The 15,542-nt window shown below is 38.6% G+C and overlaps 1 protein-coding gene and 1 long non-coding RNA gene across 2 annotated transcripts in view; one reads left to right on the top strand and one right to left on the bottom strand.

Moving 5' to 3' along the window:
- Positions 1-12,974, bottom strand: part of GTF2A1L (general transcription factor IIA subunit 1 like) — a 66,588-nt gene extending 53,614 nt beyond the window's left edge. Inside the window, exons 1-3 of the mRNA XM_009184168.3 lie at positions 12,864-12,974; positions 9,820-9,921; positions 9,474-9,597 (exon numbers count right to left, since the gene is read on the bottom strand). Of these exons, the coding sequence (XP_009182432.2) occupies positions 9,474-9,597; positions 9,820-9,921; positions 12,864-12,884 (247 nt within the window). The 5' untranslated portion in view covers positions 12,885-12,974. The remainder of the gene's footprint in view (positions 1-9,473; positions 9,598-9,819; positions 9,922-12,863) is intronic.
- A 9-nt stretch (positions 12,975-12,983) lies between these two features.
- Positions 12,984-14,055, top strand: LOC103876933. The gene is made up of 3 exons (XR_002516633.2): positions 12,984-13,086; positions 13,737-13,830; positions 13,927-14,055. It is a non-coding gene; the product is annotated as an uncharacterized LOC103876933 (long non-coding RNA).
- Positions 14,056-15,542: the final 1,487 nt, after the last annotated feature.

Genomic DNA, 15,542 nt, shown 5'->3' with positions numbered 1-15,542 from the left:
TGGGCAGTATGGACAAACCCTACCTCTACAAAAAATACAAAAATTAGTCAGATGTGCTGGCACATGCCTGTACTCCCAACTACTTGGGAGACTGAAGTGGGAGAATGGCTTGTGCCCAGGAGGTAGAGGCTGCAGTGAGCCAAGATTGTGCCACTGCACTCCAGCCTGGATGACAGAGTCAGACCCTGTCTCAAAAAAAAAAAAAAAGATACATATATTGAAAACTATAAAACATTGATATAAGAAACTGAAGGACAAAAATAAATGGGAAAATACCCATGTTAATGGACTGGAATAACTGATGTCATTAAAAATGACCATACTACCCAAAGCAAAATATGGATTCAACAACATCTCTATCAAAATTCCAATGACTTTCTTTATAGAAATTTAAAAAATTCTAAAATTCATGTGGAACAACAGAACACATCAAATAACCAAAGCAATTCAGAGGGGGAGAAAAAACAGAGTTGGAAATATCACATTTTCTCATTTAAAACTATATTACAAAGCTGTAGTAATCAAAACAGTATGGTACTGACATAAAAACAGACACACAGACCAGCAGAACAGAACAGAGAGCCCAGAAATAAACCCAAACACATATGGTCAACTAATTTTCAACAAGGGTGCTAAGAGGACACAATGGGGAAAGGATAGTTTCTTCAATAAATGGTTGCTGCTGGGAGAAGTGAATTTCCACACACAAAAGATTGAAATGGACTTTTATTTTTACACCTTACATAAAAATCAATTCAAAATAGATAAAAGACCTAAACACAAGACCTTAAACCATAAAACTCCAAGACAAAAACACAGAGGAAAACCTCTTTTGACAATGGCCTTGGCGATGATTTTTTGGATATCACACCAAAAGCTTGGGCTACAAAAGTAAAAATAAATAAGCCAGGCATACTGGCTCACACCTGTAATCGCAGAACTTTGGGAGGCCGAGGCAGGAGGACTGCTTCATTCCAAGAGTTCAAGACCACCCTGGATGACACAGGAAAACCCGATCTCTACAAAAAAATTGAAAATTAGCCAGGCATGATAGGCTATGCCTGTAGTCCCAGTTACTCATGAAGTTAAGGTGAGAGGATCAATTGACCCTCGAAGGTCAAGGCTACAGTGACCTGTGATTGCTCCAGTGCACCCCAGCCTGGATGACAGAGCAAGACCCTGTCTCAAATAAAATAAAATAAAAGACCATCAGTGTGCTGTATTCAGGATACCCATCTCACATGCCAAGACACACATAGGCTCAAAATAAAGGGATGGAGGAAGATCTACCAAGCAAATGGAAAACAAAAAAAGGCAGGGGTTGCAATCCTAGTCTCTGATAAAACAGACTTTAAACCAACAAAGATCAAAAGAGACAAAGAAAGCCATTATATAATATGGTAAAGGGATCAATTCAACAAGAAGAGCTAACGATCCTAAATATATATGCACCCAGTACAGGAGCACCCAGATTCATAAAGCAAGTCCTCAGAGACTTACAAAGGGACTTAGACTCCCACACAATAATAATGGGAGACTTTAACACCCCACTATCAACATTAGACAGATCAACGAGACAGAAAGTTAACAAGGATATCCAGGAATTGAACTCAGCTCTGCACCAAGCAGACCTAATAGACGTCTACAGAACTCTCCACCCCAAATCAACAGAATATACATTCTTCTCAGCACCACATCTCACTTATTACAAAATTGACCACATAGTTGGAAGTAAAGCACTCCTCAGCAAATGTAAAAGAACAGAAATTATAACAAACTGTCTCTCAGACTACAGTGCAATCAAACTAGAACTCAGGATTAAGAAACTCACTCAAAACCGCTCAACTACATGGAAACTGAACAACCTGCTCCTGAATGACTACTGGGTACATAACGAAATGAAGGCGGAAATAAAAATGTTCTTTGAAACCAATGAGAAGAAAGACACAACATACCAGAATCTTTGGGATGCATTTAAAGCAGTATGTAGAGGGAAATTTATAGCACTAAATGCCCACAAGAGAAAGCAGGAAATATCTAAAATTGATACCCTAACATCACAATTAAAAGAACTAGAGAAGCAAGAGCAAACACATTCAAAAGCTAGCAGAAGGCAAGAAATAACTAAGATCAGAGCAGAACTGAAGGAGATAGAGACACAAAAAACCTTCATTAAGTCAATGAATCCAGAAGCTGGTTTTTTGAAAAGATCAACAAAATTGATAGACCGCTAGCAAGACTAATGAAGAACAAAAGGGAGAAGAATCAAATAGACGCAATAAAAAATGATAAAGGGGATATTACCACTGACCCCACAGAAATACAAAGTACCATGAGAGTATACGATAAACACCTCTAGGCAAATAAACTAGAAAACCTAGAAGAAATTGATAAATTCCTGGACACATACACTCTCCCAAGACTAAACCAGGAAGAAGTTGAATCCCTAAATGGACCAAGAGCAAGCTCTGAAACTGAGGCAATAATTAACAGCCTACCAACCAAAAAAAGTCCAGGACCAGACAGATTCACAGTCGAATTCTACCAGAAGTACAAGGAGGAGCTGGTACCATTCCTTCTGAAACTATTCCAATCAACAGAAAAGGAGGAAATTCTCCCTAACTCGTTTTATGACCAACATCATCCTGATACCAAAGCCTAGTAGAGACACAACAAAAAAAGAGAATTTTAGACCAATATCCCTGATGCACATCGATGCAAAAATCCTCAATAAAATACTGGCAAACCGAATCCAGCAGCACATCAAAAAGCTTATCCACCATGATCAAGTGGGCTTCATCCCTGGGATGCAAGACTGGTTCAATACATGCAAATCAATAAACATAATCCAGCATATAAATAGAACCAAAGATAAAAACCACATGATTATCTCAACAGATGCAGAAAGGCCTCTGACAAACTTCAACAGCCCTTCATGCTAAAAACACTCAATATATTCGGTATTGATGGAACGTATCTCAAAATAATAAGAGCTATTTATGACAAACCTACAGACAATATCATACTGAATGGGCAAAAACTGGAAGCATTCCCTTTGAAAACTGGCACAAGACAGGGATGCCCTCTCTCACCACTCCTATTCAACATAGTGTTGGAAGTTCTGGCCAGGGCAATCAGGCAGGAGAAAGAAATAAAGGGTATTCAATTAGGAAAAGAGGAAGTCAAATTGTCCCTGTCTGCAGATGGCATAATTGTATATTTAGAAAACCCCATTGTCTCAGCCCAAAATCTCCTTAAGCTGATAGGCAACTTCAGCAAAATCTCAGGATACAAAATCAATGTGCAAAAATCACAAGCATTCTTATACACTACTTACACACTAATAACAGACAGAGAGCCAAATCATGAGTGAACTCCCATTCACAATTGCTTCAAATAGAATAAAATACCTAGGAATCCAACTTACAAGAGATGTGAAGGACCTCTTCAAGGAGAACTACGAACCACTGCTCAATGAAATAAAAGAGGACACAAACAAATGGAAGAACATTCCATGCTCATGGACAGGAAGAATCAATATCATGAAAATGGCCATACTGCCCAAGATAATTTATAGATTCATTGCCATCCCCATCAAGCTACCAATGACTTTCTTCACAGAATTGGACAAAACAACTTTAAAGTTCATATGGAACCAAAAAAAAGCCCGCATTGCCAAAACAATCCTAAGCCAAAAGAACAAAGCTGGAAGCATCACGCTACCTGACTTCAAACTATACCACAAGGTTACAGTAACCAAAACAGCATGGTACTGGTACCAAAACAGAGATATAGACCAATGGAACAGGACAGAGCCCTCAGAAATAATACCACACATCTACAACCATCTGATCTTTGACAAACCAGACAAATACAAGAAATGGGGAAAGGATTCCCTATTTAATAAACGGTGCTGGGAAAACTGGCCAGCCATATGTAGAAAGCTGAAACTGGATCCCTTCCTTACACCTTATACAAAAATTAACTCAAGATGGATTAAAGACTTAAATGTTAGACCTAAAACCATAAAAACCCTAGAAGAAAACCTAGGCAATACCATTCAGGACATAGGCATGGGCAAGGATTTCATGTCTAAAACACCAAAAGCAACGGCAACAAAAGCCAAAATGGACAAATGAGATCTAATTAAACTAAAGAGCAGCAAAAGAAACTACCATCAGAGTGAACAGGCAACCTACAGAATGGGAGAAAATTTTTGCAATCTACTCATCTGACAAAGGGCTAATATCCAGAACCTACAAAGAACTCAAACAAATTTACAAGAAAAAAACAAACAACCCCATCAAAAAGTGGGCAAAGGATATGAACAGACATTTCTCAAAAGAAGACATTCATACAGCCAACAGACACATGAAAAAATGCTCATCATCACTGGCCATCAGAGAAATGCAAATCAAAACCACAATGAGATACCATCTCACACCAGTTAGAATGGCGATCATTAAAAAGTCAGGAAACAACAGGTGCTGGACAGGATGTGGAGAAATAGGAACACTTTTACACTGTTGGTGGGACTGTAAACTAGTTCAACCCATTGTGGAAGACAGTGTGGCGATTTCTCAAGGATCTAGAACTAGAAATACCATTTGACCCAGCCATCCCATTACTGGATAAATACCCAAAGGACTATAAATCATGCTGCTATAAAGACACATGCACACGTATGTTTATTGTGGCACTATTCACAATAGCAAAGACTTGGAACCAACCCAAATGTCCATCAATGACAGACTGGATTAAGAAAATGTGGCACGTGGAATACTATGCAGCCATAAAAAAGGATGAGTTCGTGTCCTTTGCAGGGACATGGATGCAGCTGGAAACCATCATTCTCAGCAAACTATCACAAGAACAGAAAACCAAACACCACATGTTCTCACTTATAGGTGGGAACTGAACAATGAGAACGCTGGGACACAGGAAGGGGAACATCACACACCAGGGCCTGTTCTGGGGTGGGGGAAGCGGGGAGGGATAGCATTAGGAGATACACCTAATGTAAATGACGAGTTAATGGGTGCAGCAAACCAACATGGCACATGTAAGTATATGTAACAAAACTGCACGTTGTGCACATGTACCCTAGAACATAAAGTATAATAAAAAATAAAATAAAATAGAGACATCAAACTAAAAAGCTCCTGCACAGCAAAGAAAACAAATAACAAAATAAAACAGCAGCCAACAGACTGAGAGAAAATATTTGCAAACCATATATCTGATAAAGGGCTTAATATCCAGAATATATTAAAAGATTTACACAACTCAATAACAGAAAAACAAATAACCCTATTCAAAAATTGGCAAAGGACTTGAATAGATCTTTTTCCAAAGACAACATAAAAACAGCTAACAGGTATATGAAAAGGTGTTCAACATCACTATTCATCAGAGGAATATAAGTCAAAACTATATTAAGTTATCAACTCACACCTGTTAGGATGGGTATTACCAAAAAGAAAAGAGATGACAAGCGTTGGTGAGAGTACAGAGGAAAGGAAACCCCTATACTCTGTTGGTGGGAATGCAGAATGGTCAGCCATTGTATGAAACTGTGCAGAGATTCCTAAATAAATTAAAAATAGAACTACCATATGACTCAGCAATCCTTCTTATGGATATATATCCAAAGGAAATTAAACTACTACCTCATAAAAATATCTACACTCCCATGTTCATTGCAACATTACTCACGATAGCCAAGATTTGTAAACAACCAAAGTGTCTGCAAATGGACAAATGGATAAAGAAAACGTGGTGTGTCTGTGTACACACACACACACACACACTCACGCAGAGAAATATTATTCAGCTTTTTAAAAGAGGGAGAGTCTGCCATTTGTCACAACATAGATGAATCTGAAGGACATTATTCTAAGTGAAATATGCCAGACACAAAAAGAAAAGTATTGCATGATCTCATTTATATGTTAAAAAAAAAAAAAAAAAACAGTCAAATACACAGAGATAGAGAATAAAATAGCAGCTACGAGGGACAGGAAGGGAGAAAATAAGAAGATGTAGGTTAAAGGATACAAAGTCACAGATACATAGGATCAATAAGTTTAAATAGCTAATAGATTACATGAGGGCTATACTTAATATTGTTGTGCTGCATTTGCGATTTTTGCTAAAAGAGAAGACTTCAGGCATACTAAAAGTACCTAAAATGAGCACCTGTGTGAGATGACAGACAGGTTAATTTGCTAGACTATACCAACCTCTTCACTATCTACCTATCTATCTATCTATCTCAAGGCACCATGCTCAACACCTTAAATACATACAATAAAATTTAAATAAAAAGAAATAGATAAGAACCCAGCTCATTTCTGCAGACCTCATTAAGCTGACATTAACAAGACCTGCAGAAAAGTAAAACAATGCTACTCTTCTTTCTAAATTTTTTTTGTTCTAGAAGAATTATTACTCATAAATATATGCTATTATGTTAAAATGTAATTAAATTTTTTAATAACCCAATATTTTTTAAATTTGTGTTTTAGTTTCTAATATAGTAAATAGATACTTACAACCCACATTGTAAAAGCTATTTAGGGTCCTTAATTTTTATGAGCTTAAAGGGGTCCTGAGACCAAACAAAGTTGAGAACTGAAGATACAGGAAATTACTAAACAAATAAAAAACGAAGAACATATGATAGCGCAAACCAGTTTCTGGGGTGTTTTTTTTTTAGGTTCAGCAGGTATGTGTACAGGTTTGTTACAGGGGTATATCATGATGCTGAGGTTTAAGCTTCTATTAATCCCATCACCCAAATAGTGAACATAGTACCCGACGGGTAGTTTTTCAACACTTGCCCCCTTCTCTCCCTCTCTCCTTTTGGAGTCCCCAGTGTTCTCACCTTTCTGTCTATATGTACCCAATGTTTAGCTCCCATTTATAAGTGAGAACATGCAGTATGTGGTTTTCTGTTCCTATGTTAATTCACTTATGATAATGGCCCCAGCAACACCCATATTGCTGCAAAGGACATCTCTCTCTTTTTCATGGTTGCATAGTATTCCATGGTATATATGTACCACATTTTCTTTATCCAATCCACCATGTATGGGTTGAGTTGATTCTACATCTTTGCTAAGGTGAATAGTACTGCAATAAGCATACAAGTGTGGATGTCTTTTTGTTAGAACAATTTATTTTCTTTTGGGTAAATGCCTAGTAATAGGACTGCTGAGTTGAATGGTAGCTCTAAGTTCTCTGAGAAATCTGCAGACTGCTTTCCGCAGAAGCTGAACAAAGTTACATTCCCACCAATAGTGCATAAGTGGTTCCTTTTTTCTGCAGCTTCACCAACAGCTGTTTTTCAGTTTTTTAATAATAGCCATTCTGACTAGTGTGAGATGGTATCTTATTGTGATTTTGATAGAGGAAACAAGTTTTAAGATGGAACAGACAAAGGCAAATGATTTCTTGAATTATAGATTTAATTTGAACGTGTTATCAAAAGAGATAAAAAGGTTCTAGAAGTTTAAGTTATTTTAATCAGGCTTTTAAAAGCAAACCATGAGAAGATATAATTAAGAAGTACTTCAATTTTATGAGGCTATTTATTTCAAGAATCTTATTGTTGGGTACCTAAAGATGAAGGGAGACAGGAACAAGACTATAAAGCACTTTTAAGGGATACATGTACTTCCTCTTAAACCTCTTCATTATAAATGATGTGGAAGAGAATAAGGAGAAAAACTGTTTAAAATGTAATTATTTCTATTATTCTAACTGCTAAGATACAGAATAAGGTGCTGAGTAAAAACAAACTAGATACATTAGTTGCAAGACTATTTTGTTATTTAAATCACTGGTAATATTACCATCTTGCGGCAAAATCTAGTATTGCAATTTTGAATGACAGAATCTTAGAAGTGTTCACCATGCCTTTTTTTTTAAGATGGAGTCTCACTCTGTCGCCCAGGCTGGAGTGCAGTGGCGTGATCTCAGCTCACTGCAACCTCTGCCTCCCGGGTTCAAGTGATTCTCCTGCCTCAGCCTCCCAAGTACGTGGGATCACAGGCCTGAGCCACCACGCCTGGCTAATTTTTGTGTTTTTCTTTTTTAGTAGAGACAGGATTTCGCCATGTTGGCCAGGCTGGTCTAGAACTCCTGACCTCAGGTGATCCATCCACCTCGGCCTCTTTTGATAAAAGACAGTCAAGTATTTTCCTCTTCCATATCTACCACACCCTCATGCCAACTATAAGTTAAAAAACACATTTAGCATTCTGTAATAAGTAAAACAGTGATTAAGAAAACAAAAGTCCAAAGGAATGTTATTTAAACAGAGAAGGGGATGTCCCAATGAAATAGCAGTTAAAAATTAAAGCATAGCCAAAAACCCAACTGATGAAAAATGTTTCAATGTGTCAACAATTAAAACTGCCAAGACTAATTCTTACAGAGCAAAATTATACTTTATAAACGCAGTATTCAATAAAACTTGTATTTGGTAATTCAACATTCATTGTTAATTTATTCAGTTTTATATGTCAGAACTGCTGCCACATGTAAATTCTCCCACTTTGTAATAGAAGAAGTACAAGCATCCTTACACTGTTCTCTTCACCTTGGCCCATGTAATGTTCATGTGAATTTTTCCAAGCATGCAAAGAACTATCTACTTATTATTGATAATCTAACCCAAAATCTACCCTCACTTCTTGCAGACTACTCTGTTGAATTTCAGCTAAACCCAATAAAACTTGTTTGTATGTGAGTATACATTTATGTATACACACGAGTAACATAAAGATTATAAGAATCAGAGGAGAAACAAAGGAATCAAGCATACAAAGATAGAAAACTCTAAGTTTTATCTTTTATTAGCTAGCCCCTTCCAGTTTAAATTGATAAGCATAACGTGGACAAATATTTCCCTTAAAAGCAGAAGTCTAGATTGCTAAGTCCAAGAATAAAGATAAATGCACATGATCAATTTCTAGCCACCATTTTATATATCCAAAACAGTGAGGTAGCCTGAATAATCTCCATATTCTGAACTCTACATTCTGCTCCCAATACATCAGATCTATAACACACACACACAAAAAAAATAAGAGAACGAGAACACACAAACTTGTGAGCTCTCATCTTTCCCTCTGCCACTTGTAATCCTTGACTAGACCCAATCAAATTATCTGAAATTACCAATGGGTGTTTCCAACAGCCAACAAACTGTGTGACTTTCCTTTAAAGAAAGGCTTTATCATCTTTGTAAAATTTAATATTTAAAATAAAAACTAGTTTGAATAACCCGAGTTTTTAACCAATAATTACATGCGGCAATGATTTATACTGTGTTCATTTAATAGAAATGATTTAGGTGTCCAAGCCTTCTCACCCTAAGAACATTACTCTGTCTAACTGAAAAAAAACCCCAAATGAGAATTTGTTCTGAAGATACTAACAGTACTCATTTACTAACGGTATCCAACCTGTTGCCGATTGCAATGTTTGGTGCAAGCTGTGTGGCAACTGAAGAGTAAACAGAGGTGATTGGATGCTATTTCTGAAGAAGTCTTCTGTTGCTTTAGACTGCAAAACCTTGGTTTCCCAGAGCTGCAGAGGAAAAAAAAAAAAAAAAAAGTTTGCTGTAAAATAATATATACATATATAATGATACTTCTTTTTTTTTCAGTTTCTTAAAAACTAACTTGTCATCCTGATGGCACAATGAATGGGTAAGTACTAAACTATAATTTGAGAGATCAGAACTGCATCAGTTTTGTATGCCAAAAAAACAACAAAAGACAGGAAGAAAAAGTTGTATCGGCTACAAACCTGCTTCAAGTCTTTTAAAACTTGTTCCTCTATACCTTCTTCAGCAAATAGATTCCGAACTCCTTCAATTACATCTTCAATTACAGATCTGTAGAGTTTAGGCTATATAAAAGCAATTGTCAAAGTTTTATTTTATTTTATTATTTATTTATTTATTTAATTTATTTATTGAGACGGAGTCATGCTCTGTAGCCCAGGCTGGGGTGCAGTGGCACGATCTCAGTTCACTGCAACTTCCACCTCCTGGGTTCAAGCAATTCTCCTGCCTCAGCCTCCTGAGTAGGTGCGATTACAGGTGCACGCCACCACTCCCGGCTAATTTTTGTATTTTTAGAGAGACGGGGTTTCACCATGTTGGTCAGGCTGGTCTCGAACTACTGACCTCATGATCCACCCGCCTCAGCCTCCCAAAGTGCTGGGATTACAGGCATGAGCCACCGCACCCAGCCTGTTACAAGTTTTGACTTCTCAAGTTTGAACATATTTAGCCTTAAAAGATATGCAGTGTATACCTTCTAGTCTTGTAAAGTTACCATAAAAACTTTTACTAAGTACATTCGTATTCCCAATATAGTCTTAGCTTTCCATAAACTGTATTAGCTTCAGACCCATAGTTTCAGCCTATCTACAAGACTGAATTACAGGACTACAATAACATATGAGCTAATAATCTCAAAGATGTATGGTTATTGTCATGTTACTTGCCTTTTGTGTCAATATTTAACCTCCCCAACTCCTTTTAAAAGGGAAATTAATGTAAGTCAGCTGGAAATAGATCTTCTGTTTTCAATTTACCTTTTTATCAAAGTGGCCAACGGAGAATTTTTTAGGGTTCACTATATTATTTCCACAAATATAAATAAACTCCAAGCCAGAAGACTGGGGTAAGCACTTAAAATAGAGCAATCAAAGCCCATCTCACTTCCAAAATACACAAAGTCCAAAAAATATATATTCTGGACCATTGTCAAATACAACTGCTCCAAAATGGATTTCCTACTAGAACCAAAGAAGGGCACGAACGACCTTACCCGTCCAGTGTGCATACTGAAGAGACCAAATAACATTCTAAAATACCTCCTAGTCAAACGTGCCATGACAACAAAGTTAAGCAGATTTCTTCCCAGATTAAACACTAGTTATAGCAAAACAAAAGAGGGTATGTGAAAAAACTCAGCCCTTCAAATCTACATAAACTATGCCCCCAGGCCAAAACGGCAATGCTATGTGCTGACAATACTGACCTAGTGGAAGGTCCACGGGCAAGAAACAGCAAGCAGGAATTTAGTTGAGTTGCTCTTATTTCAAATTGCTTAATGAGGCCAAAATGAAAATGAAAATTGTGGCACTCTAGGATTGCCTTTTCATACTACCCACTAAATAAATACTCTTAAATACTCCTGTTCATGCCAAGAGTAGCTATACGGTTTTTTTGTTGTTTTTTTGTTTGTTTGTTTGTTTTGAGACGGAGTCTTGCTTTGTCACCCAGGCTGGAGTGCAGTGGCACAATCTGGGCTCCCTGCAACATCTGCCTCCTGGGTTCAAGTGATTCTCCTGTCTCAGCATCCAGAGTAGCTGGGACTACAGGCGTGCACTACTTCACCTGGCTAATTTTTTGTATTTTTAGTAGAGATGGGGTGTCACCATGTTGGCCAGGCTGGTCTCAAACTCCTAGGCTCAAGTGATCTGCCCACCTCGACCTTCCAAAGTGCTGGGATTACAGGTCTAAGCCACCATGCCCAGCCCCCAAGAGTATTTAGTATTTAAAGCTATGCTTTAAACTAATCCTTCTAAAGACCCAGGGTAAGCCTATATGAATAGGCCAATCAGTAACATTTAAATAATGTTATTCACAAGCACATGCATTAAGACTAAATGCCCCTAAATTCGTTGCGTCTTCTAAAACAGTTTATCCTGATAAAGGCATACTAAATTGATACTTCAGTGGTAGTCCCAGCTAGTGTGATCAAGCTTAACACTGAAGGAAAAAACTCTTAGGGCTAAAAACATCTTAACACAGCAGTAGTCAAAAAGTACCATTAGAACACAATTTTTCAAAAATCAAAACACGTATTGAACTTATTTTCTCTTCTAGGACCACAGACTTTGTATTGCTTTCCCTGTTATCTTTATTAAAACTATGTCTAGTCCATCTCAACTCCTCTCTTTAAAACAGACACTACTTCATAGAATTCACCATCAGGTAAATTGGCAAACCTAGTAAGCTTATATTCAGGCAGAGTATAGGTATTTTAGGTATCTTAAAACACACTATCATAAAACAGATATAATTACAGTAGCATGTCTCTAAATTAAACAGAGCTTTTATACTGCATATATGATAACTGGAACCCATAAAATTACACAGATCTGGACAAGCATATTGCCTTTCACGAAATGTGAAGTCTGTTGAGATGAATTGGTAATACAGATGAATCCTTCATTTTTGTTCTTGGATTCAGGTTTTTAAGATTGATGGTTTCCTAAGTGCCACTGAGACTAGAAATTCTCACTGTGCAAATTAAGTGTCCGTTAGGGGTAGGAGGGTAATGTAGGTTGTACACTTAAGCATTAAGTTGTTAAAGGACAAAGAAATGGGCGGGTAGGGAAAGATACTAAAAACATGTGGGGAGGTAACATGAGAATCACATTGTTATTTCAAGCAGTAAATAATACAGCTTGGAATTAACAATGTCCACGGTAAAATTAACACAACCGAACTTGGGGGTTTTGTAACATCTAGGAAACCAAGAGGGTTGAGGGGGAGTTCCACCTCTAAACACCCCAACTAGATAGCCTCAGTTTTGGTGAAAAGAGAAAAAGGACACTTGTTTCGGCGGAGCTGGCCCAACTTCCTGCTGAACTACTGGCCCTCATCAGCTTCCTCCAACACAGAGGTGAGAAAGAGCCCCAGCCGCTAAAGAAGAGGGTTTATGACAATCTGTAAAGTGTCAGGGGGAAACAAAAGGGTGTGCAGGGTTCGGCTGCTGTGAACCAGGAGTTCCAGGGCGCTCCCTCTACACAGAGCTTGAGGTCCTCCTTACCACCGGGTTGAAGCAGGCCATGACAGCACCTCCAGCACCTGGCCCTTTGCGCCTGCGCGGCACTCAGTGCACGCGGAGGGAAACACTGGGCACGTTTTGAACGATGTACGCCAGGTGCGCAACCGCGGAGAACGCCAGGGGTGTGGCTGGGCAGAAGAGAACGTTAATAGATGGAGCCGGCTTAACTGGAGGCGGGGCCAGGGCGGAGAGGCGGTCGGCCTGTGTGGGAAAAAAGACCCGCTAAAACGGATGGATAGGTTGGGTCTAGCCGGTTTGGGGCTGTTCACAGGTTGTTTCCTCAATCTGCGAAAGATGAAGGAAATCGAGGAGGGGCAATGCAGGGGTAGATCTCAGTCTAACTTCAACTTTGAAGAAGATGGGGAAAGCAAAGAGGGGAGACTAGTGGTATCTGTCCTCTGCATTTCCCAATTTTCATTCTTGCCCCTACACCCCACTCACAGCTGAACTCCATTTTTTGTTGTATAAAAATATAACAAGAGCCAAATTTTTCTAAGACTTGTCGGCATGGTACAGCGGCATCAGCAGCATCTGGGAACTTGTTAAATATGCAAATGACGGGTCCCACCCCAGCCCTCCTGAATCAGACTGGAGGATGGAGCCTAGCATTCTGTAAATTTAACATGCTCTCCAGGTGATTCTGATGGGCGCTGAAATGAGACCCACTGACGTAAGACAAAGGGTCTCAATTTTGGGTGCACATTAAAATCACCTGGAGAGCTGGGGGAAAAAAAAAAAAGCTTAGTGCCTGAATCCCACTCGGCAGAATCTGATTCTAATATGCAGCCAAGGTGGAAAACCACTGCTAAAATAAAGTCATCAGCTAATACCTTCCTATCTCCTTTTCCTCCTTAGGCAGAAATCACCAGCTGTCTACCTACAATGATTCTCTCTCCTGAAGGGCAGAGCATCTTGGGGAGTACCTTACCTAGCTAAGCTGAGGGAAGATGTAAGCACAGATAACCTGGAGGATTCAAAAAGGGAAGAAGTCACCATCTGTTGCCACAACTCTGCCTTTTTTTTTTTTTTTTTTTTTTTTTGGCAGGGTCTCACGCTGTTGCCCGAGGCATGCCCACAGCTCGCCGCAGCCTCTACCTCCTGGGCTCTACCACTTCAGCCTCCCAAGGAGCTGGGGCTACAGGTGTGTGTGCCACCACGCCCAGCTATTTTGTGTGTGTGTGTGTGTGTGTGTATTTTGTAGAGACAGGGTTTCACCATGTTGCCCAGGCTGGTCTCAGACTCTTGGTCTCAAGTGATCCACCAGCCCCAGCCTCCCAAAGTGCTGGAATTATAGGCATGACTCACCGCACTTGGCCACAACTCTTCTAAAGAACCCTTCTAGCCTGCAAATAGGTCTTGACCTAACCAGATGGATAAGTTATTTGATGATTAAAAACCCTATTAGATTTAAAATTGGCTGTGTATGTATTTATTTGTGCAAGTAAGTGCAGTAGAGCTGTTTATCCCCTACCACTCTGTATGTGATTTCCCTGGGTCAGGTACCTTATGGTTTGTGAGTTTCAAGTAGCTGATTTATATGACAATCTTTAGAAAAGTTTCCTACATTGAAAACTATTAGAAATATCTTTTACAAAAAGCCAAGAAGTATATATGGTAATTTTTAATGGTTATATCTCTCTACCTGGCAATTTACTACCAGGAGTGTTCAAAGTGACTTATCTTTCACCCAAAGTAGGAAACCTAAAAGCAGTCAATGATTCCTACTGATATTATAAAATCCAATTAAATTATTCAAGCTGGGAAATAAGAAAGCTAAAAGGGTCTCTTGTTTTCCATCTTTTTCATAGCAAGGTTTTAAAGCTTTATTTCTATATGCTTACGATTGGTAATCACCTAACTTTCTGTGACAGCATACTGTTGTACTTTATTATGCATTCTACCCTTCTCAGAACTATACTGTAGATCATGTATATTTTTTAAATTATTCTTGGATCTTGGTACCCATAAAAAGTGTAACTAAAAGTTGAATTGTTATTTCTTAGTACACTCAGTATACTCAAGTTATGGAAAGGCTATGTAATGTTAGCTGAGAAATGTCAGCAAATTTCCATTTGCCCCTTGTGGTCTGTCTGAATGGTCACTAGTCATTTCTTCCCAGTAACAGGCAATGACTACTAGAGGAGGTATGCTTTAACACAAGTTCTAGGTGAATCCAAGTTGCAAATCTGCCACATGGACCTGTGGTAGTCAGTTTTCAAGATGGCCCCCAGTGATCCCTGCATCCTGGTACTGACCACTTGATGTTGTCCCCTCCTACCTTGTACCATGGTTTGTCTGGTTTACCAGCAAAATAAAGAAGTAGTAGTAGCATATCACTTTTGAGATAAGGTTATTCATAGCTGTGGATTCTTTTTTGGGCTCACTCTCTCATTTTGGAGGAAGTCAGCTGTCATGTCATGAGGATACTCAGATAGCTTATGGAAGGGTCTGTGTGGCAAGGAACTGAGACTCCAACCCACAGTCAGCAAGTATGAGAAACCTGCAAACAGTCACATAAGTAAGCTTTGAAATAAATCCTTCTCCAGTTGAGCTATCAGATGATTGAAGCCCTGATAAGCTTGACTACATATCTTTGAGTTATCTTGAACAAAATCTACCCTCTAAGCATCTCCTAGATTCCTAATCCTCAGAAACTGTATG

Source organism: Papio anubis, chromosome 14 (assembly GCF_008728515.1).
Source record: "Papio anubis isolate 15944 chromosome 14, Panubis1.0, whole genome shotgun sequence".
Classification (NCBI taxonomy): Eukaryota; Metazoa; Chordata; class Mammalia; order Primates; family Cercopithecidae; genus Papio; species Papio anubis.
Note: the sequence above shows the minus strand (reverse complement) of the source record. Positions and strands in the feature narration are given on the sequence as shown.